The sequence below is a fragment of the Malania oleifera genome, chromosome 4, assembly GCF_029873635.1.
Source record: "Malania oleifera isolate guangnan ecotype guangnan chromosome 4, ASM2987363v1, whole genome shotgun sequence".
NCBI classification, from domain to species: domain Eukaryota; kingdom Viridiplantae; phylum Streptophyta; class Magnoliopsida; order Santalales; family Ximeniaceae; genus Malania; species Malania oleifera.
The window spans coordinates 91,287,723-91,311,801 of record NC_080420.1 but is presented as its reverse complement, the minus strand read 5'-3'; the positions used below and the strand labels follow the sequence as shown (position 1 = coordinate 91,311,801).

Sequence of the window (24,079 nt, the reverse complement as noted above, 5' to 3'; positions counted from 1 at the left end):
TGGAGATAAATATTTGCATGCAGGAATGCGGCCATAGGGTTAGACTAGCAACGCACTCCAATTTTGAGGAGTTTGTCTTGACGGCGGGATTGGAATTTTTCCCGTTAGGTGGCGATCCAAGAGTTCTTGCTGGTTGTAAGTCACCTATCATATCTTCTCAACTTTTATCCTGTTCAGCTCTTCGATTTTAGTTTGTAGATTTCTGATCTGAATATTCCTGCATATGTAAACATGTAAAATTGTGGTCAATGGTTTGACATTTATACTAAAGAATAATGCATTTTCTTTGTGGACTTCTAATAAGTATGAGGCTCTTTTCCTGTTGATAAGGGTTGGGTTCCTTTTTTTTTGTCCCTTATGTTTTCAGGAACATAGTTATTGTGCTTTATGGGAGTCAGGATCATTCTGATTGAAGGAATAATATTTGCTCTTGTTTATTGCATTTGTTACTGCATCAAAAAATGTTGCATGAATTTATTTTATTTTATTTTTAAATTTTTTGATAAACAAAAGTATTACTAAAGAGAGAAAACTGCAACCAAAGAAAAGTTATACCATACAAAATGAGGACAACTCCAAAAAAGAAACGAGACAAACAAAGAAAAAAAAGAAAACCATAGTATGACCTTAATGAAGAAAAACAGTCCAATCCCTGTTCAAGTCTGTCAAAGAAACTGTCAGAAGAGAATATGTTATTTTAGTAATTAGGTTGTGTGAGTAGGGGTATTTTTGTCCTTAAGTCCTTTTTATTATTAATATGTAAAAGGTCAGACTTGGAGCTGTAAGTAGGCTCCTGGAAAACTGCTGCCTAATATTTCATCATCCTCTCTTCTTAGCTTCTTCTCTTCTTGTCTCTGTTAGTTTACCACTTTACCTAAAGCATAAACTATTAGGTTGTGGGCCAATGACGTATATCAAGCTCTAACACTCACCCACATATGGAGAGATAACCAACTGATACAACAATAACAACAATCAAGCCTTAAGTCCCACTAGGTGGGGGTCATCTATATGAATCCTTTTCAGCCAATTCACCTTATCAATGACACTTTCCTTTGCTAGCTGAAGGGCTATAAGATCCTTTCTCACTATCTTGCTCCAAGTTATTTTAGGTCAACCTCTGCCCTTTTATGACAACCACTAACAATAACTAACTCAATCCTCCACACTGGACCAGTACTTGGCCTACGCTTCAAATGCCTATATCATCTAAGTTACCCCTCTCTTATCTTATCTTCTACTGGAGCTATGCTTGCTTTATTGCAAATATGTTCGTTCTTTTCCATGTTAGCATCCGCATTTCTAAAAGTTTTACTTTTTGGATATGTTGCTTCTTAGTTGCCCAACATTCTAATCCATATAGCGTGGGTGGTCTTATAGCCGTCCTATGAAACTTTCCTTTTAATTTTAAGGGTAATCTACAATCACATAGCACACCTGAAGCACTCCTCTATTTTAGCCAACCTAATTTAACTCTATGTATTATATCCTCTTCGATCACTCCCTCTTCTTGCATTATAGATCCAAGGTATTAAAATCTACTAGTGCTATTAATTCCTTGCTTATCAACATTTCATATATTCTATCTTATTTCTAGTTTTCTACTTATTCTAAAGCCTCAAGACTCTAAAATTTTTCTCCAAAGTTCTAACTTGTGTTCTACTCGATTTCTACTTTCAACAATTAGAACAATATCATCTGCAAACAACGTACACGAAGGGATCTCATTTTGAATTTTACTACTGAGTTCATCAATCATTAAAGCTAAAATATGCGGATTCAAAGTATAAACCTGATGTACCCTATCGTGATTTGAAATTCCTTAAGACTTTCCTCCTTCAGTCCTAATTGATACATAACAAAAATTGCGGGCAGCAAGACTAGGACCCAGGACCTCCTTGTAACCAGCTCTGACATCATGTTAGATTACGACTTTACCTAAAAGCTTAAGCTATTAGGTTGTGGGCCAACAATTTATATCAAGCTTTAACAATCTGCATCTCTAACTTTACAACATGGTACCAGAGAGTTGATCTCCTCTAAATCTGATTTATCTGGATTGATCCTGGCACTCTGTTTTTCAATTTATTTTTTCCTCATCTTCCCCTAATCAGTTTAAAATCTGATTTCTTGGTTGTTTGATAGTTTTTCAGGGACACTCTTCCTCTTGGTTATGCTGTGCAGCATCCTTGGTAGGAAGCTGTGTGTTTTCGTGGCAGTTTTCTCGTGCGAAGTCAGTTATACTCTATTTCCTGTATACTGCTGTGCTGTTCTGGTGTTCCACAGGCTGGTATCAGTTGTGTTCTGTTTGTGGTTTGCTAATGATGCTGTTTTCATGCTCCATGTGTTTGTGATTGATTGATTGCTACTTTGTATCAATTGGTGGTTGGTTTTGATTGGTGATTGATGACTCTTTTTGTCTGCACTAGCCCTCAGCTGCTGCCAGTGCCAGCCATAATGCCTCTAGTTGCTGCCAGGATGTTTATAAAGTTCCTGTACTGCTTTATTTTGGTCTTCCCTGTTCTTCATGGTTAAGAAGTTGCTCCTTGGACTGGATGCTATAACCTCAGTTCTGTGATCATAGCTACCTTTTGAAGTTCTGGATCTTTGAAGTTTTGAAAAGTGCTATGAGTTCTTTTTCTTTGAAGAGCTGAACTTGTTTGTGCTAGTATGTTCTGCCTTATTTCTTCTCAAGTTGTTTCCATTGATAATTCAGCCAATGTTACCGCCTCTAACATGCTAGGGTAAGTTTTGGAGGATGAGGATTCCGCCTGACTTCTTCTCAAGCTTCTTGCTTTGATAATTCAGCCATGGTTACTGCCTTTAGCTATTGTAGGGGAAGCTTTGGAGGATGATGATGAGGTTTGGATTGTAGCAGTAGTGTATAAGGAAATTACGATGAGAAGTTTGTCGTGGTTATTGTTGCATTCGCACACATTGTGGCAATGACAATGCTTATGATCGGTGTCAGGATTTCTTTAGGAAACCGACTTAAGCCAATAAGTCTTTTGTCAAGGGTGATTCTATTGTTGTCCCTTTGAATGCACCTAGCTAATCCACTGAGGAGTCGAGTACAGCATCTACCTTGTAGTGGGAGTAGTATAATAATTTTATTTGTATGGTTTTACAACTCCAAACCAAGTATTCTACATATAGAGCTACTGCAGCCCATTCAGGTATGTTAGAAAACCATTTTACCTAAAAGCTTAAGCTATTAGGTTGTGGGCCAACAATATATATCAAGCTTTAACACTCCCCCACACATGCAGCCCGACAGCACGTGGAGAGACAAACAGACGATATAACACCCATCACATTTCTGGCCTCTTCATCCTCCTCACCTTGGGTTATTGATTTTGGTGCCTCCTCACAACAGGTAGTCCTAATTTCTTTCAGTCCTTGAACCCCACTGTGTTACAGTAAAGTTACTGTTGTTGATGGTTCAGTTACTCCAATTTGTGGTGGTGGAGATATTCATTCGATTCCTTCTATTCCTCTCTCTATGTTATATCTTCCAAAATTTTCCTTGAACCTTTTATGTAGTCAATTAACTAAATCTCATGATTGTTTTGGGACCTTCTTTCCTTTTTGTTGTGTTATTCATGATCTCCAGACAAAGAAGAGGATTGGTGCCTTGGTGGCTTGTACTATTTTGATGATGGTTGTGGTGTATGAAGTTCTTGTCATATGACTTCCTCATTTTCTAATGGGGTTCAGTAGTATGCTTGTTTGGTCCATCTTTTTAAAAACTAAAACAAGATTTAATGTTTTGGTCTGTTCTCATTTATAAGTGTTATGCGTGTTAGTTGGGAAAGCGTATTTGAACATCTTTTTTCTATCCGAAGTTGAGTTTCATGGTAAATTATCATTTATTTCTATACTCATTCAAATATTTTGGGCCCATGTAGAGTCAAAAAATTTATTGGTCATCAATATTTTGTGTCCTAAATGATTTTTTGCGCATGACCTGGATTTATTTGTTTAAAGACAGGTCTGAATTTTTGAATGTATTACTTAATTCTACCGGTAATTTGGCATTGATATTCAATTCTTTTATCTTACAATGCACTTGAATTTATTGAAAATGAGCTTCATTCTTTTTGTCAAGGGATTATTCATCAAACATCTTGTACTAATACTCCTCAAAATGGAGTAGCTGAATGAAAAAATAGACATTTACAAGACACAACATGGTCTCTACAACTTTAATTGTTTCTCTGCATTACTAATTGATTGATTTGGAAGATGAGCAGTAAGTTTCTCGAGAAGGATAAGGGTAGAAATAGGAGGATCAATGCAAGGATGGGGACCATTAATTGTTGATGGATTCAACATAGATTCATCCAAGGAGGACCTGACAGTAGAGAAATAGGATGTCCCCTCAAAATTTTTAGAGGGATAAGGGTAGGAAGAGGAAGATCAAGACTTGAGAGGGGGACCATAAACTATTGATGGACTGAACGGATTCATTTGAGGAGGACCCAACACTAGAGAAATAAAGTGTCTCCTCAAAAAAGGTGAAATCGGCACTCACATATTTCCTATGAAGGTGGGGATCATAATATTTATAATCTTTTTGAGTTCTTAAATAACTGACAAAGACACATTTAGTTGCATGACGAGAGAACTTGCCTTGACCAGTATGCAGAATATTAACAGAACATGTGCACTCAAAGATACGAGGCCCCAATATAAAACATGGATGTTCCTAGGTACATGATGGAGAAGGGAGCTTGGCCACCTAGAACATTGGAGGGCGTCCTGGAAAAAAGCAGGCTGTTAAAAAAGCATGTGAAGGAACATGAAGGCTGTAAGAAGAGCATCAGTCCAATAGGTTCTAAGAACATGCATATGAAGTAGAGACCATGTTATGTCAGTCTCTATTCTTTTCATTCAGCTACTCCACTGATGGGTATGTACACATGATATTTGATGAATAATTCCTTTGGTTAAGCAAAAAGACTGCAGCTCATTTTTTACAAATTCAAGTGCATTATTTGATTGAAAATTTTAGTACTAATGCCAACCTGAGTTTTATTTCCTGGTAAAATTAACTAAACATTAAAAAATTCAGACCTATCTTTTAGCAAATAGATCCATGTCATACGCAAAAAATCATGACATGGGACACATATTATTGATGACTAGTCAAATTCTGAACTTCTTTTTCCTTGTGGCACTGTGCTTCTGTGCAAATGGCTTTTTTTTTTCCCCCCTTAGAATTTTCTCCGGAAACAAATAGCGGGATTTTATAGTGTTGCTTCATTAGAGCTGGATTGTAGATATTTTTCTTTTTCTTTTCATTTATTGTTTTCATTAAATTGTTTGAGGATGCCTTGTTTTCAGTGCTGCTTTTTCTTTTCTTTTGTTGTACTTCGAAGCACTGACACTGCTGGAAGCCCAAAGTTTTGGTATTCAGTATTCCAACATGTGTCATATACTGATGCTTGCCTGAGATGCCCTGAAAGACGTTCGACATGTGTCGGAAATTATTTGATTTCTTTTTTTCTTTTTGGAGATTCTCAAACACATTAGCTGAACAGCACATACATGTCTGGGACACTCCTGCAGCGAAATGCTGTGTTTCAAGGGTTTGAGTCTGAACTTTGGAGCACTAGTGTGAACACCACTTTGCCAGTCTTGCATAGCACTGCCGGCTGCTGGACCTCACCCCAACCCCTCCCTGATTCTCTTTTAAGCCTTCACCAATTCATCACTCTCTGTATACAGTTTTTTTCTTTTTTTGACATCTTGATGATGATGATGATGATGATGATGATGACGACGACGACTAATGAGCCATGCCTATTGGCCACCATGAGACATCACTGGTAGCGTGTATTATAAAATTTGTAATTTTGTAGAAAAAATGATGCGAGGGCAGACTAGCAGCACAAAGGGCCCCTCTGGCCTCTGCTTTGTCCTTTAACCCCGTTTTCAGTTTTCAGTTTTCAGTTTTTTTTGGTCTATGTTTTTAAAATAATGGTAGTTTGTAAATGTGAGGGCAGGCCTTGAATCAATGGTAAGGTTGCTTCTTTGTGACCGGTTGTTCATGGGTTCGAGTCCAAGGGAACAACCTATTTACTGCCAGCTTCTGGGCCTCACCACCATCCCCCCTTCACTCTCTTTTAAACCACCAGCGATTCACCACTCTCTGTTTGCCCTTTTTTTTTGAACATTTTGATGATGATGATGATGATGATGATGAATGATGGCCCATGCCTATTGCCCACCATGAGACATCACTAGGTAGCCTGTTTTATGATTTTTTTTTTCTTTGAAAAAATAATGCAGGGCAGACTAGCAGCACTGACAGCCCCTCTAGCCTCTTCTTTTTCCTTCACTCCTGTTTTTTGTTTTTGGTCTATTTTTTAAAAAATAACTATATTTTGTAAAATGTGAGGACAGCCCTTGAATCAACAGTTAGGTTGCTCTGTTTTGAGTGTTCAGTCATGGGTTCGAGTCTGAGGAAACAACTTCTTTATATAAAAAGGTAGGGGTAAGGCTGCATGCACTGTGAATGCCCTTAAAAAACACAGGGAGCCTGGTGACCCTGGGACGCCTTTTTTTCTAGTTTGTAAAATGTGCATTTGATAATTGTGCATGAATGCTGCCTATATTTCATTTAAAATTAAGACTACCTCAATATGTCATCTAAAAGGAAAAGTATGCCTGAAAATATATATATATATATATATAAAATATTAATCAACTAACATGTCTTGGCTCCATTGTACCCTCATTTTTTAAAAATTGTCATATCGCCTTGTTAATATCATGTCGTACCTGTGTCCATGGTCTTAAATTTCCACGAAACTGTCGAAATTTCCATCGAAATTTCCGATTTCTGTCACCTTTGAAACCAAAATGGCAGTCGATTTCCGTCTTGCATAATTTTCGTCGAAATCTCAACGAATCATCCGAAATTTATTGAAACCTCGAAATTTTAGCGAAATTTGTCGAAATTTATTGAAACCTTGAGAGTGAAGTGAAATTTCTCTTCTAATTTATTTTATTAAAACAAAAAGGTTATCACAAGTGCTTTTGAAATTATATGAAAAAATAAACTTATAGTAATATTTTATTTAACCATTCATGTCTAAATTATCAATATTTTGTATAATAAATAATATTTAAATGATTTATGAATTTCTTTTGCATTAACTGAATATGTTTAATGTACATTATCTTACAAACATGTTTGATACACATACTATTTTACAACTTTTCCACCTCATACAAAACATAGATGTATTTAATTTGTAATATATTAGTCTTAAAACTTATATTTTAATGTTTGTTAACCATTTCTAAAGTTTCACAAAGAATTCCATGCTTTACTACTAGTTTCCATTATTTTTTCAAATCGAAATCGAAATCGACATCAAAATCGAAATTTCCGTACTTTTGGAACTTCGAAATTTGAGTCGAAATCGAAATTTAAGACCTTGCCTGTGTCTCTCATCATTATGGGGGCTTTGTTGTTGTGCTTCTTTCATCATATCTTTGTAATAATTTTTTTTCTTTATTGAGTGTGGATGCATGTCTTTGTCCATAAGTTTTCTTGAGGGTTATTATTTGGCATTGATTTTTGTTGTGAAGTTAGAGATGGATGAGAGAAGAAGAAAAGAAGAGGAGAAAAAAAAAAAAAAAAAACGGGGGAAAGTGAACAAAAATACCCCCACTTACAATCTAATTGCTGAAATAAATTATTCTCTTCTGACACTCCCCCTCGAACTGGAGTTGTATAATATTAGCCAACCCCAGCTTGTTACAATCATTAGACAAGGCAGGCTTAATTAAAGGCTTTGTGAAAAAATGGCCCAACTGATCTTCAAAATAAGAGCCAATCAATATTAACTGCCAACAAGATCAACACACAAACAGAATTTTAGTAGAGAAGCTGGAGTGAAGGTCTCAAAATAATCAATACCATATGTTTGGATGTACCCCCTTGGCAATCAATCAAGACATAAGCTGTTCAATAGAGCCGTCACATAGATATTTAATAGTGAAGACCCAAAGACACCTTACCAATTCCTTACCGGAAGGAACATCCACCAAGTCCCATGTCCCTCAAGTGGTCCAAGAATCCATTTCTACATCCATTGCATGCTTCCACCTAGCATTGGCAAGCACTTCAACGTGCGAGGAAGGAACAAGCCTGATCAACCGTTTGCTCTGTTTGTGCTGAGCGCATCAACCAGAATTTGAACCCCCGATGCTCCTACTGGATTGCTCGGCTCCTTTCCATTGTGCCATGCTCGTGGGGGTAAATACTTTATTACAACTGTAATAACCAGCTCATCATTTCATCTCACAAGACAATTTTATATAGATCAATGAATATTGAATCATATGTATAGCAGTGGAAATAGACAAGGCAAGAGAATACATAGGACTAGGAAGGAGAATAATTGAAACATAATGAGCAATAGGATAAGTAGCCAAGGACCGTGTATATGTTGGACTACCTTTCTGGCGAGTAAGGGCAAATCCAAGTCATATTGGGATGGATCTCCAAAACTATAAGTCGGAAGAGTGATGGGCAAAAGAGGCGGCTGCATGGTGGTAGTGATGATTGTGCTTGCTTTTCTTTGTTCAAAAACCCTCAATTGTTTATCTTTGTCTCTATAGGATGGTTTTCTGGAGAGGGATAATGGAAAGAATCAGAGGATCAGCACATGAGGGGCAATCAAAAAACATTGATGGGCTCAAATAGATTCATTCAAGGAGGACCCTGCACTAGAGAAATAAGGTGCCCCTTCAAAAAAGGTGGCACTTGCACTGATGTATTTCCTGAGAGTGGGGGGATCATAACATATATAATTTTTCTGAGTTATCAACTACTCGGCAAAAAGACACATTCAATAGCATGAGGAGAGTCTTTGTCTTGTCTAGTATGTGGAACATGAACAAAACACATGCAACCAAAGACATGGGGCATGACTTAGAATAAGCATGTTTCTGGGTACATGATGGAGAAGGGTATTTGTCCCCCTAGAACATTGGAGGGCATCTTATTGAGCAAGAAACAAGCTGTAAGAGGAGCATCAGTCCAAAAATTTTTAGGAACATGCTTGTAAAGGAGGAGAGACCATAACATCTTCAGTAAATGTCTATTCCTTTCTTTCTACCGCTCCATTGTGTTGAGGGGTATGTATGCATGATGTTTGATGAATAATCCCTCTGGCCACTCAAAGGGATTGAAGCTCATTTTGAACAAATTCAAGCGCATTATCAGATTGAAAAATTTGAATACCAATGCCAAACTGAGTTTCTATTTCTTGGTAGAGTTGAGTGTATACATTCAAAAATTCAGACCTATCTTTTAACAAAAAAATCCAGGTCATACCCAGAAAATCATCCACAAAGGACAAAATATTCATGGCCAGTCAAATTCTAGACTGCAAAGACCCCAAATATCTGAATGAATAAGAGAACAATGTTTTACTATGAGACACAATTCTAGATGGAGATGATGCCCTAGCATGCTCTTCCAATTGACGTGCAATACACCCAAAATGAGAAATAGAATTGGACTATGAGAAAAACTTGTAGTTTTTGAAGGGATGGATGACCAAAATGAGCATTCCATTGATCATGAGAAACACCATTAGTACAAATTGAAGATTAAGTATGACAAGAACTAGATCGACCACCACCACCAGCATCGAAATAGTACAAGTTATCCGTCTTAAGCCCTCCACCAATCCTCTTCTTCACCTGGAGGTCTTTAATAACACAATGAGAAGGGAATTAGGTCATAGAACAATTATTAGATTTTGTTAGTCAACTAACTAATAATAAGTTCAAGGGAAATTTAGGCACTTATAAGACAGAGGAAAAAGGTATAGAAGGAAATGTGAGAATATTTCCACAACCATAAATCGGGGTCGCTGAATCATCGGCAAGAGTAACCGTAGAATGTGAAATAGCGGGTTTATAGGACTTAATTAAGTTAGGGCTACCTCTCATATGGGAAGAGGCACCAAAATCAATAAACTATGATGAAGAGGCAAGAAGCTTGGTTGTACCTGAATGGGCCACAGTAGCATTAGATGTAAAAGAATGAGTCTGGAGTCATTGAACCATGCGGACAAGATTGTTATACTCTTCTTGGGACACGGTAGATGATGCACCCAACTCCCTAGTGGAGTGGCTAGGCTCATTTGAACATTCAATAATGGAGTCACTTTTAGCAACAAACTTGTTACCTCAAGTTGGTTCCCATGGAGATCCCAGCAACTATCAACCTAATGGTTTTGCTTGCCACAATGTGCACAAATGTGAGAATGTCCATGACGGTCTCCTTAGCTAGATGCACTACCTCTACCTTCCAGACCCTGTCCTTGTCCTCCAACACTTCCCTTTCTATGGTTGGAGGTGGTGCTAAACATGGCTGAACTATCACGGAAAGAAGCTTGAGGAGAAAATTAAGAGCCATATTCAGTGATCTGTTGGATTTTAGCATATGCTTCATTCTCGTATGGCATGGATTCATGGGCAAGAATCTAATTGCGGATGTGTTGAAGCTCAAAATTCAACCCCGACAAATACTTGGTGTCCAAAAAGTCTGCCCTTTGCCTCTTAATCATCTCAATGTCGGAACTAATTGGTTGATAGATGTTTAGTTCCTCCCACATACCCTTCAAAGTGCTATAATGCTCATTAATGGACCTACCTTCTTGGCCATATTTAAAAAACTAATCAGATTTTTATCATCCCATACAGCCTTGTATGTTCTCTGAAACATCATGTCCGAAGTAATTTGTGGCTCTATGATATTACATAAAGACACAAGCAATATACTGTAATCTTTCATCTAATCTTCATAATCCTTGGAGCGTGGAGACAGAGGAAAATGCAACAAATACTTGGACTTTCCTTTAGCATTAATATACATGCGCACCACTCAAGACCACAAGTAGTTGGAGAATCCAACCAATTTTATGGCTGTGATCTATACGTTAACAGTATCATCCGAAGTTCTCTCAGTAGAGTCCATAAAAACCACCCCCTAGACACTACAATCAGTGCACACCAGTATTGAGAATAAAATATGCAGCAACTATGGAGAATCAGGCAGCACTCACAAGCACAACAGGCACTTAATAAACTACATGGTAGCACTGCCACTGCAGGAACTGTTTCTGGCAGCAACTAGAAGAAGGTGCAAAGTCATTCAACACCAATCAAAACCACCAGCAACTGAAACATGATTATGGGCAAACAAGCAGTCACAAATACATAAAATTAAAACAGCTTCATCATGCCAACACCAGCCAGAACAACAGACAGCACAGGCAGTATACCCAAAACAGAGCATAACTGCTTCACATCAGCAAACCATGACAAACAGACAGCATCCATCAAGGATGCTGCAAAGCCAAAACCATGATGAAAAAAGTACCCTAAGTGATTCTCAAACCAACCAGAAAATCAGATTTGAAAATTAATTAGGGGAAGATGAGAGAAAAAAAACAAAAAACAGGGTATCTAAAGAAACAGCTGTGATATCAGATTTAGAGGTGATTAATGCTCTAATACCATGTTGTAAAGTTAGATATGGATGAGAGAATAAAAAAAGAAGAGGAGAAGAAAAGAAGAAGAAAGTTGGGGAAAAGAATGAGATTGGCAGTTTTTGGACACTTACGAACAGCTCCAGGTCTGCCCTCTTGTATTTAAATAATAATAGTCTTACAGACAAAAATACCCCCACTTACACAACATAATTGCTGAAATAACCTATTCTCTTCTGGCAAGTTTCATTGTTCAAATTAAATAAGTTATGAGCTTGATAATATGAGTGCAGACTTAAGTTGTAGACTAGTTTGTGAAGTATGGGCGTCACTTCTGGCATTTAGAAAATTGATTCTTGAGTTTTATAACTTCATTTTAAACTGCATGTTATCTGCAGACATGGTCAAGAACAAAGGTTTCCTGCCATCTGTGCCATCAGAAATTCCTACTCAGCGAAATCAAATTAGAGAAATTATATACTCGTTACTTCCAGCGTGCAAAGATCCTGACCCTGTTTCTAGAGTACCATTTAAAGCAGATGCCATAATTGCCAATCCTCCAGCATACGGTTAGATCTAGTTGCTTTTTTTTTTTTCATTTGTTCTTTCTCTCTACAGTCTTATAAATTACAATGTTCTCTCAATATTGACTAGACAAGAATACTAGGAATAAAAGGTCTTCCTAGTCATCTGGTTACGAAAACTAAGTTCTCAAATCATGTGCCTTAAGAGATCTTGCTCCTTAGTGTATGAGCTTGTTGGGGATTGACTGATTAGGTTAATGGGGTTCTGATATATAGTGAAAAGAGATTTTGGGAATATACAAAACCGAAGGATGAATATAGAGGGAAGTGGGATTTACAATGCCTATTCCCTTAACTGCAGTGGTGGACCCATCAGCAAGAAAAAATTAGGCATTCGTATTATATGATTTACGGTAGCTGAATCTATAACCCAAAGACTACTATAAGAAGTACTGGAGGACAGGCAAGCTGTAGGGTTATATGTCTGAGCAAGGGATGCAATGGAAGGGAAGCTTGGTACTGCTGGAATTTGGAATATTCTTCCTCTGACATAGATGTAGTACGCTGCTGCCCACTTGGGCTTGAAATTGTGGAATATGAGGTGGCTGCATTGGAAACATGAGGAGGTTTATCATGGAGATCCCAACATTTCTGAATAGTATTATCTCCTCGTCCACAATGAGCACATTTGTGAGGACTGCCTCTACCTCTACCATCTCTTCAAACGAGGCCACTTGAACCACCTGGAGAACTTTTGCCACCGCTTGGTTGAATCACCGTGTGTGACAAAAGTAGTCTTCTCAAATCCAGGGGCTGGAACACGAAATACAAGGGCATGGGAGCGTGGTAGAAGAAGCATAAAGGACATTAGAATATACATTGGAAAAGGATGACAACTCTACTTGTCATGTATCTTTGACTGGACTGCCTAAAATTCGAGTTAACCGCTAGAACCTGAAGAGCTATATCATCTACTCCCTCTGTGTGTGCATGTCACGAACATTAGTGGTTATAAATTTCACAATGTTAAACTCATGAATACGCTTCATCTCTGCAAAGTACTATGTGATACTCCTATCTCTGTGTTATAATTGAAAGTACTTCAGGGATAGTTTGTACATATTACTGGAATAGGAGCTGGGCATAAACCCAAATATCCTTGCATACATATAGATGCATGCGCAACCTTGCAACCTGAGGTTCCATCAAATTTCACAAGAGGGAAATAATAATTGCATCCTTTTGAACCACGCTTCTTTCCTTTTATCAGCAGAGTGCCGGATAGGAACATGTAGTCAGGTTTACCTTAGTTTGTGAAATACATTTTTTTTTGTTTGATAATAAAAGAAGGTATATTAGATTGAGAAATAGAAGTTACAACCTAAGGGGACAAGAGGTCCACCTGAAAAAATAAAAAAAACAGAAGCAAAACAAAAAATAATAATAAAATGAGAATTAAATAATAACAAATAAAAATCAGAATAAAAAATAAAATCTAACTAAAAAGTACTCCTAACAAAGAAAACCCATTTTCATTCCCTTTCTCTTAATTCACCAAGCATTTTAAATTTGCAAGCTCCTTCTGACCCTTCTTCGCCTTGTACTTACCCCCATCAAAGCACACTTCAATTCCACCAGCATGACACATTATTAAATCCAATTTATCCATTATATCTTGGGCTTCTAAGTCCTTCCTAGAAATCACCTCCACTGGTGTAGGTAAAATTCCATCATTGCACTGCATTTTATTATCCAACCATTGTTCTCAAAAATAGGAGCCCCCTCCAATTCTTCCATTGGCACAGGATGTACATATGATAGATCCCTGAGAACATCACAGGAATCAGAAACATAGCCATACTGTTCCCAAAATCTCATCCGCTAGCAAATCACCACCACCACTGTCAAACTCGCTGATGTCATCACTATTGTTATCTGAAAAATCTTCCCATTTCTTAGTCTCCTTTCCTTTGCTAACTCCATCACTTGCTATATCCTTCATCTTAGAAAGTATATCTTCCACAATGCTCAACTCTCCTTCAGAATCTCTCCTTATAATCTTTGGCTTTATCTCACTTGAATGCTCTCTTTCTGCTTCAAATAATTTCTTCATTTCTGCACCCATCATTGCAGGTTTTGCAGCCTTTCGACTAGCATACACCTTAGGTCCTTAGATTTTTTAGACTTAAATCCTGAAACTCTAAATTTCCTTCCCAATCCAGCTTCTTTTTTATTAATCCTGTCGACACCAGACCCTAATCCTTCTGCAAAACCAGAATCAACATCCAATCTGACACTTCTATTATTACCATCACTTTCTTCACAATCTGAACCCTAGTTCCCTGCACCTTATGGACATTCACCTCCAATCAAGCAGTGTTATAATCTGGTAACAGCATCCCTGATTCATTCACTTGCAGATCAGCCTCTGCAACTAAGACACAATTTTTCTGATTGTGGACTACTTGAGCAGTCTTCGTCTATATTTCCTTCCATCACCACCTAACTCCACAATCACAATCTGGGTACTGAAGTGCTTGCAACGCCTGCTCCTTCAAAATTGTGATATACTTCCTTTGCAAATTTGCAGAACTCATTCGCAAAAATCACTATATCCAATTCCTTTTACACCTCCAGGAATGAACCCTGAAAAATTCTTACTTTCCTCCTCAGCCCTAATTCCAAAAATTTCTCCACTCTCGTCCACCTAATTGCCATCCAGCAATGGAAGTTTCCTTTGTGCTTCTAGAGCCCCTTTCCAACTGAACGAAAGTATGTAGACCATCCGTGAGCCAGGCAATTGCCTCCTTTGTGAATTTGACCCACCTATTTTGATAAACGTTATTCTTGAGCACGCACAGTAAAGGGGTCTCCCCCTCCTTTTCCAATATCAGATTAAAAAATTTTCCTTCATTGTGCACTGATCATTTTAACATTGCCTCCTGCTAACACAGCCATGTTCTTTTTTGCATGATGGTGAGAGAGTTGTTATGAGAGAGAAAAAGAGACCCATCCTTCAAAGGCTTAAAGAGGATTAAAGCCTTCCACAAAGTGACATTTGGAGATGGAGGCTGCATTGCAGCACTGTCCAGCGATGGCTGGGGTTCGAAACTGGTGATGGCTAGGGTTCGAATTTTCTGTTTTTTTTTTAATAATAATTATCAAATTTGATATTGCTGTTTGTTAAATAGATCTTAACAACCTTATACCATTGAACATAATTCTTTCCTTCCAACTTTTCTATTGTCATCTGCGGTAGTGAAGAAGGGAGCATATTTTTGGTTTAACTCCATCCCAAAAGACAAAAAAAGAACCAATGAGAAACAATGTGAACTTCCAGAACGACCACAAATAAGGCTAACTGCTAACTTAAGTTTGAACAAGACCCAAATAAATGGGTAGAGCACTGCCACAGGCCCCAAAAATTAGCCTACATTCATTGCCACTGTGCCAAGGGACCAATTGGTCACGTTAACAATACCAAACGACAACCAACGAATTGCCACAGACAAAAAAGGCTGGGTCTTTCACCAAAAAAATATGACCAATGACTTGATATTATGGTCTCTGGAAGGATTTAAAGCATTTTAGAAGAAATCGGAGGCAAAACTGGCCAAAAAGAGCTCTCATGCGTGGGTGCTAGGGAGGTCCTCCAGCGATGAAATTTTACCCACATACAGATCGTAGGGTTCCGTGAATGGGTATGGTGTTGGTTTTGTGAAGGGTTATTGAGATTTTAAAGAAGGCAACATTGTCCAAAAAGTTTTCAACAAGTGTAGTGTTTTTCGGCAGCTTTAGGGCTTGTTTCTAACCTCTAGAGGTACAACTAATCCTCTTATAGCACTAGATTTGCATAGGACAACCAGGTTTGATGTTTGGTTTGGGGGTAGTGCTTAGGTTAGATCTTGCTTTGAAACCATGTTGAACTATTGAGTAAAACAGAAGACCTAATTGCAAGGATAAGTATCTCTCTCTATTTATAATATATGTTTGGTACATACCAATGACCATCATACCCTTAGTAAGTCTCACTTATTAGCGTAGCACTAACACACTATAATGCTAAATGACTAAAAAACCATTAACCAAATATATTGTTTTAATTTGCAAATGACTCTTGAAGGGGATAAGGTTTATATATATAACTTAAGGGCGCCAACAAACCTTATTGGAACGAATTGTCGAATGACGAGAGTAGGACCGTCGGTTTCACAAAAAGTTTTGAGAAGTATACAAGAAGGTATAGACCTTGAAAGGTGGACAAAATCATCTAATGGAGGATTTTTTTTATACGGGCATGCTTTGTGTTCCACATGATTTAAAAGGGGAAGTCTTGTGGGAGCCACATTGTTCTTGATACACCTATTCATCTCGGCGTTTGGAACCACTTACATGTAAGTGCTTTTCTAAAATGGTGTTGTATTGTAAAAGTGTTGAAAGCCGTAAGTGGTGTTTGGTTGTATTAAAAATAAGTGCTGATTATAAGTTTTGATAAAATAAGTGTCATTTGGATATGAATTTTATTACAAGTGAGAATTAGAAATAATCATATAATTTTACAATATATGATTAATAGATTATAATTCATAAAAATAGTACATAGTTACTAAATTGTGTTCATAATTAATTGTATTATTACTAAATTATGTTAATAACTAACAAATTAATACGTTCTTTTGGATTAATATTTCCTTATTAACGTTTTAAATTAACATTATTAATATTTTAAGTAGCAATTTAACTTATTTTATGTTAATTAGCATTTTTAATTACAAATTTTAATATTTTCCATTAAATAAATTGTTATTATTATTATTATTATCTTTTATTCAGTATTTTTAGTTAACATTATTAATAAACTTTTCATCAAGATCTAGCTTTTTTTTTTCCCAAATTTTACTTTATTATTATTTTTTAAAAGAGGGCATTGAAAGTAACTCAGATATGGGTTTTCGAAGGAATGTGGAGGTGGAGGTAGATGCGCAAGGAAGCAGCCAAAGGGTGCATGTGGAGGAAGCTTGACGGTGGCAGAAGGCTTTGTAGATTTAAGTGGCTTGGCAAAGGAAGATGGCGAGGAAGGAGAGAGAGTGAGGAGGAAGCCTAAGGAGGAGGAAGTTGGTTGGCAACGATGTGAGGAGGCGACGGAGATGGCTACAATGGAGGATGAGAAAAAGGTGGGGGTTCATGTGTTTTTTTGGGGTGGGGGTGGGGGTGGGGGGGGGGGGGGGTGGGGCGCTGCACAGAAAGAGGTAGATAGAAGACATTTGAAATTATTTAGTTGCACCGAACTTCATTGAAATTGCAAAAATGCCACTACCTAGCTACTATACCCACGTATAAGTGGGAAAAAAAACTACCTTAAATGGATTCTACAAATTCACTTATTTTTCTTAAAAAAAAGTAGTTTCATAAAGTAATTTTTGTATTAAGTACTTATTTTTATTCAATCCAAACAACATTTATTTTTGCAAGTATTTATTTTAATTGAGTGCTATTAAATTTTTTAAGTGCTCCCAAACAGGGCTAGAAGGTGTATAGAGATTTGAAAAGGTGATTTTGGTGGACAAGTATGAAGAAGGATGTGAGAGAATTAGTGACTAAATGTTTGACTTGTCAACAAGTGAAAGCTAAGTATCAAAAGTCGGGGGGTTTATTAAAACCATTACCGGTAGTACAATGGAAATGGGATGAGGTAACAATGGATTTTGTTTTAGGTTTGCCAAAGATTACACCAGGTCATAATACCTGTATATTATTGTGGATAAATTGACAGAATCAACTCACTTTTTACCCATCAAGACTTCAACTCGGAAGGCTAAGTTGTATGTGTATAAAACAAATTATACTTCTACTAGGGTATCGTTATCTATTATCTTTGATAGAGATTCAAGTTTGGCAAAATTTCAAAAAGCCAAAAGGCCATGGGCACACAATTAAAATTCAGTAGTGTCTATCATCCTGAGACCAATGGCCAATCTGAGAGGGTAATTCAAATCTTAGAAGATATGTTAAGGGCTTGCCTTCTAAACTTCCAATGGAGTTGGAGTGAGCATCTTGTCAAACAAGTTGAGAAGTAACATATAAATTGATGTGCCTTCTAAGTTAGTTGATATCCATTATTTTTTCCATGTGTCCATGCAGTGGAAGTATGTTACAGATTCAAGTCATGTCCTTGAATGGTCCATTGTCTTGTTGAGAGAGTATGTCAGTTATGAAGAAATTCTATTCATTGAAAAGAAGGAGTGTGTCTTAAGGAAAAGGGTTACCTCCCCTGGTAATTATGGCAACATCATGGCATAGAAGAAGCAATTTGGGAATCATAATTTGACATGGCTGAAAGATATCCTCATTTGTTTGCACCCTAAGATCAGATGAAATTTCGTCCTCGAAATTTATTTAGGGGGAGAGACTAGTGATAACCGTACCCTTTATGCCATGGTAAATTTAAACTACTTTCATAAATTTGAATGGTTGTTGATTTGCTTTTGTATTGAATGACTTGATACTAACCCTGTTTAGCTGCTTCTGCATTAACTAAGTTTTATTGGAGACACTCAAATTTGTTAGTGGTAAGATGGGATTTTAGATGAAAGGAAATTAAGAAAATCCTCGTCAAAACATAATAACTTAGGAGTTGGGGCAGAAATAGAAAAGAGAAAGAAAGAGGTGCGTGGTGACCAGGAGGGGCCAATTGGTATACAGGTGGCAGCACTGTATGGCCATTGTTGCCACTAGCTGCTGCAGTCTTGCCATGTTTCCACCCTAGATGACAGTTGCGACTTGCGAGACAATTGTAAACCCTAGTTCCAGAAAGAGAGTGAAAGGAGAAGGAAGAGAGAAAAAACTCTAAAAAAGCAGGAAAATCTGGAGAAAATACTGAAAATTTGGAGGAATAGTGAAATAAATTGAAGAAGCTGATAATCAAGGCAGGTGTTAATTTTCATTTATACATTTAGGGATTTTGAGTAAAAGTTAGCTTTTTCCAAGAAAAATGGGTAGAAGCTTGCATGAAATGAAATCCTAACAAGGAAGGATTTAAGCTTGTTATTTCTAATTACTAGATATGGTTGTACATATGTTCTCTTGGGTTATCATGGCTGCATATTTGTTTTTTAGTTAGGAAATTTCCCTGATATTGATCTCCTCGAGACGATAGTTTTACTTGCTTTGGCATAGCTTTGGTGTGTATATGTTGAATTGCTATTATGTGAAATGACTGGAACTATTTGTGTTGTTTGTGGCTGTGATGTTGTGATATTTGAGCAAGTAGGGTTGTATCTGCTTTGGGTGAAAGACCCTAAACCCTCAGAGGGTATTTCCACGTTAAGTGGTGGTTGGACAGTTGGAAATTTTGTACTTGTTTGAGACAATACTACTGTGTTGAAATGATTTTGATATTTGCACTATTTTAATGTCTTGTCATGGTAATTATAGATGAAAAAATTGCTTTGAATGAGAACTATGTTCATGCACAATATTTTTATGCATGACTAAAGAAACCACATTTCAAAATAGTAAAATCCTTGTAAAAATGGAGGCAATTGAGAATGTCAGTTGAGCTCTTGGATGCTCACCCTACTTCTATAATGATTTCAGGTTTGGTTGGAGCGAAGGAAAGCCCCACTTGTTGAGTTTTTTAAAAAGAGATTGCCACATTTAGACATGTACTACAAGTTGGCAAGAAAACACAAAGCCTGTGTTTCTGGGTAACCGGGTCTTTGAAAAGGTTCTCTTTAATGCATTCTCGCATTGTCGTGGTAACTTTACTGTCAAGTGTGTTACCATATATAAGGCCACAAGCTCGGCCTTCTTGCTCAGTGAATCTCCAACTTGGTTCATTCGCCTTGCCTTTTGCTCAAATGAGAAATCAAACTCCACTAGGAACTCTTGCCAATGGGTGTGCTTAGGTGATAACTTGGCTGTATTAAAAGGTAACTTACAGCCAAGTTATCTGTTTTCACCATGAACTTTGACCAATGCTGCTACATTTCAAAGGCAATGTATCACTGCTCGCAACTCCTTGTCTTGAGCTGTATATTTTCGTTCTGTTTCACTAAGTTGACAGCTCTCGTATGCTACAGGATGCTCATCCTATTACAAGACACAACTAAGGGCATAGTCTAATGTATCTATCTGTACCTCAAAGGGCTTCATGATGTTTGGAAGAGTAAGTTCCAGATCTTATATTGCAGATTCCTTCAAGTTGTCAAAGGCTCCTTGACACTTCTCTGTCCATGAAAACAATAACAACAAGCCTTAAGTCCCACTAGGCGACGTCAGATACATGAATCCTTTTCCGCCAATTCACCCGATTGAGAGCATTTTTCTTTATATATTCAGAGCTATTAAATCCTTCCTCACTAACTCATTCCAAGTTATTTTAAGCCTACCCCTACCTCCCTTCATGCCAAAAACAATAAATGACTCCCTTCTCCTCACAAGTGCACTACTATGCCTACGTTTCAAATACCCAAGCCTTCTAAGACACCCCTCCTTATCTTATCTTTGGTCGGTGCTATACCTAGAGTATTGTGTATATGCTTGTTTCTTATTTTATATTTTAATGTTATATCACTCATCCAATTGAAGATTTGCATTTTCAGCAATTTACTTTTTTGTACATGTTTCTTAGTTGCCCAATAGTTTGAACCATAGAACATAGCTGGCCTTATAGCCGTCTTATAGAACTTTCCTTTTAATTTTAAGGGTAATCTACGATCACACAACATGCCTGACGCACTCCTTTGTTTTACCCAACCTGCTTTAATTTTACATATTATATCCTCTTCAATTTCTCCTTTTTCTTGTATAACAGATCCAACGTAATGAAATTTATAAGTTTTATTAATTTCTTAATTATCAAGTTTAATCTTCTCTCCACTCCTCCTCCTTACACTACTGAAATTACATTCCATATATTCTGCCTTATCCCTACTTATCCTAAAACCTTTAGACTCCAAATTGTTTCTCCAAAGTTCTAACTTAGATTCCACTCCGCTTCTACTTTCATCAATCAAGACTATCATCTGCAAATGATATACACCAAGCAAACTCGCAATAATAATTAGCGAGTTCAATGAAGGAACTGTGGGATCTTCATGTCTTGAATGGTTCTCACTTCCTCCATATCCATCTGGATATGTCCTTGTTCAATCTTATGACCAAGGAATTTGATGCTTGTTTGATTGAAAAAGCATTTCTCTCTCTTCACATAAAGGTTGTTTTCCTTCAGCTGGTCAAATGCCTTCGTAGGTGCTATTTATGTTCCTCTAGAGTGGAATTATAGACAATAATGTCTCCTAGGTACACCAAGACAAACTTGTAGAGGTACTTTTGAAACAGCAGGTCCATTAATATGTAGAATGTCACTAGCGGATTTGTTAACCCGAGGGCATCACCAAGAATTCATACGGCTGGACTGTGTCATGCAAGTAGTCTTCATCTCATCACCATTTTCTATCCTCACTTGATAGTAGTTTGATCGCAACTCAATTTTGGTGAAGTACTTGGCATGACTTAGTTGATCAAATAAATCAGGAACTAGTGGAATAGGGTACTTGTTGCGCATAGTCACCTTTTTGAGCAGGTGGTAATCCACACACATCCGCATGCTTCCATCATGTTTCCTTTGAAACAACATCGGTGCTTTGAACGATACTTTGGAAGGACGTTTGTTTCCAATAACTCATCAAGTTGCTTCCTCAACTTTGCTAACTCTGGAGGCATCATCCGGCATGGTCCTTTAGTAGGCGGTTTCGCCTTTGGTGACAACTTGATCTCATGCTTCACACCTGGTTGTAGAGGCAAGTTGTAACTTCGATATTAGTAGGCACCTGCTCTTGTCTTACCTCTTTTTCCACCACAAATGTGGCAAGATATGTTTGCTCACCCCTTCTCAAATCCTTCTTGAGCTGCATGGTTGAGAAGAACTTCTCCCCCTCCCTTTTCTTCACAATGGTTAGCACTATGCAAAATTGATCTCTTATTTGAAAAAAGGAACCAGAAAATGACATAGATACTGCCTTAGTCCCTTTTAAGAATTCCATTCAAAGTATCACTTGGAAATTATCCATCGACATAGCTGACAACTTCGATATTTGCATCTCCTACCTATTGTCCAAGCTTCACAATCACTTGTTTGGTTACTCATAGACAAGGTCTTAAATTTCGATTTTGATCAACAAATGCGCTCCAAAAGTATGGAAATTTTGACGGAAATTTGAATTTCAATGTCAATTTTGATTTCAATTTGAAAAAATAACAGAAACTAGTAGTAAAGCATGGAATTCTTTTTGAAACTTTAGAAATGGTTAAGAAACATAATAATTTAAGTTTTAAGACTAATATATGACAAATTAAATACATTTATGTGGTGTATGCGGTGGAAAAGTTGTAATATAGCATGTGTATCAAACTTATTTGTAAGACAATGTACATTAAACATATTTTGTTAGTACAAATGAAATTCATAAATCATTTAAATATTATTTAATATACGAATAATGATAATTTAGACATGAATGGTTAAATAAAATGTTGCTATGAGTTTATTTTTTCATATAATTTCAAAAGCACTTGTAATAATATTTTGTTTCAATAAAATAAATAAAATAACTTAAGAGAGAAACTCACTTCACTCCTAAATCTCTCATTTGAATTTTTAGGAAATTTCATTGTATAGTTAAGTTTTGGCAAGTTTGTCTAAAATTTCGAGATTTTGTTAAATTTTAGATGATTTGTTGAGATTTCAATGAAAATAATGCAAGACAAAAATCGATTACCGTTTTCGATTTTGAGGGTGACGGAAATTAGAAATTTCAATGGAAATTTCAACAATTTCGTAGAAATTCAAGACAATGCTCATAGAGTAGGCTTATCTATTGAGCTAATTGCTCTCATGCATCCGGTCCTTCTCTAAGCTCTATTTGAGTCTATGCGCTTCTGTCTGTAAGACAATCATGGGTAGCTTGAGTATGCACCATAACACAGGTGCTTTTCCAGTTGATACACAGATCAACAAACATTAACCCTTTTGCTTGGCTAACGTTAGGCTCTTTTGTCTGCCTCTCCAACGTGTTGAGTAACAGAATTATACACATCCTCAGGGTTTCCTCCTCATCTTCATCTTCTTCTAATGTCCTATTTGCAATGGAAGCTATAAGGCATTAAGTGATGGATTGTGAGCGCAATTAGAAACTCTTGAGGGCCTCAACATAAGAAGCATGTTATCCTTCCCACCGGCTATGTTGCAAGATTGAGATGATGAAGCTTCTTTTGAAATTGATGCCTTGGTGTAGGTTTCCCTACTTTTGGGTTTGCTCTTCATGAAAAAATTTTCGTCATTTCCTTCCATGTCACTCTCTTTGGAAAGTGGAATTCCCTCTTGTGTAGTTAGTTAAGCATTTTGTGGGAGCCTATGCAGGCAGGAGAGCCTTGAGCTCTTTGTCAATGAAGTCCTGCTCTCGCCCACAATTTCAACCCCTTAAGAAAATAGAACAACTTGTCTTTCTTTGAGATGTTCCGAATATCCAACGTCAAAGCAGAAAATTATTTCACATACAAAGTATGCTTAAGGTCTCGGAGTTTGTGTTGAGCATTGTACTCCACATTTTCGGGAAATAATTGGGCCTTGAGATCTCTTTTCAAGTCTTCCTAACAATCAACTACACATCCGTCCATTTTGTATTTCATCGTACTTGGGATGCCACTGCAATATAGTGTCACCACTCAAGTACATAGTAGTCATGGATGCTTTCACCTCCTCCGAGTCAGTCCTTGCGCTTGAAAGTATTATTCCATGTCAACCAAGATGTTCTCCAACTTAACATCGTGGCCCCATACACTCAGGGTTCTAGCACCTATGTTCTTGCATACTTTATACCCATTGAGCTGGAATTTATTATAGCATGAACCATCAAGTTCATCTTGGCATTTAGATCCTCCAACTAGATTTCAAAGATTCTAAAAAACCATGGAAGTCCTCTGACATTTCCGCAATGGAACCTTATTGATGTTTTTATGGTCCCTCCAATA

General features: G+C 37.2%; 1 protein-coding gene across 2 annotated transcripts in view; it reads left to right on the top strand.

Annotated features, from left to right (window-relative positions):
• LOC131154578 (sterol 3-beta-glucosyltransferase UGT80A2-like) overlaps positions 1-24,079 on the top strand; it is a 137,152-nt gene that overhangs the window by 57,554 nt on the left and 55,519 nt on the right. For both annotated transcript variants that reach the window (XM_058107437.1, XM_058107436.1), the window contains 2 exons: positions 24-135; positions 11,921-12,091. In XM_058107437.1, coding sequence (XP_057963420.1) covers positions 24-135; positions 11,921-12,091 — 283 coding nt within the window. The remainder of the gene's footprint in view (positions 1-23; positions 136-11,920; positions 12,092-24,079) is intronic.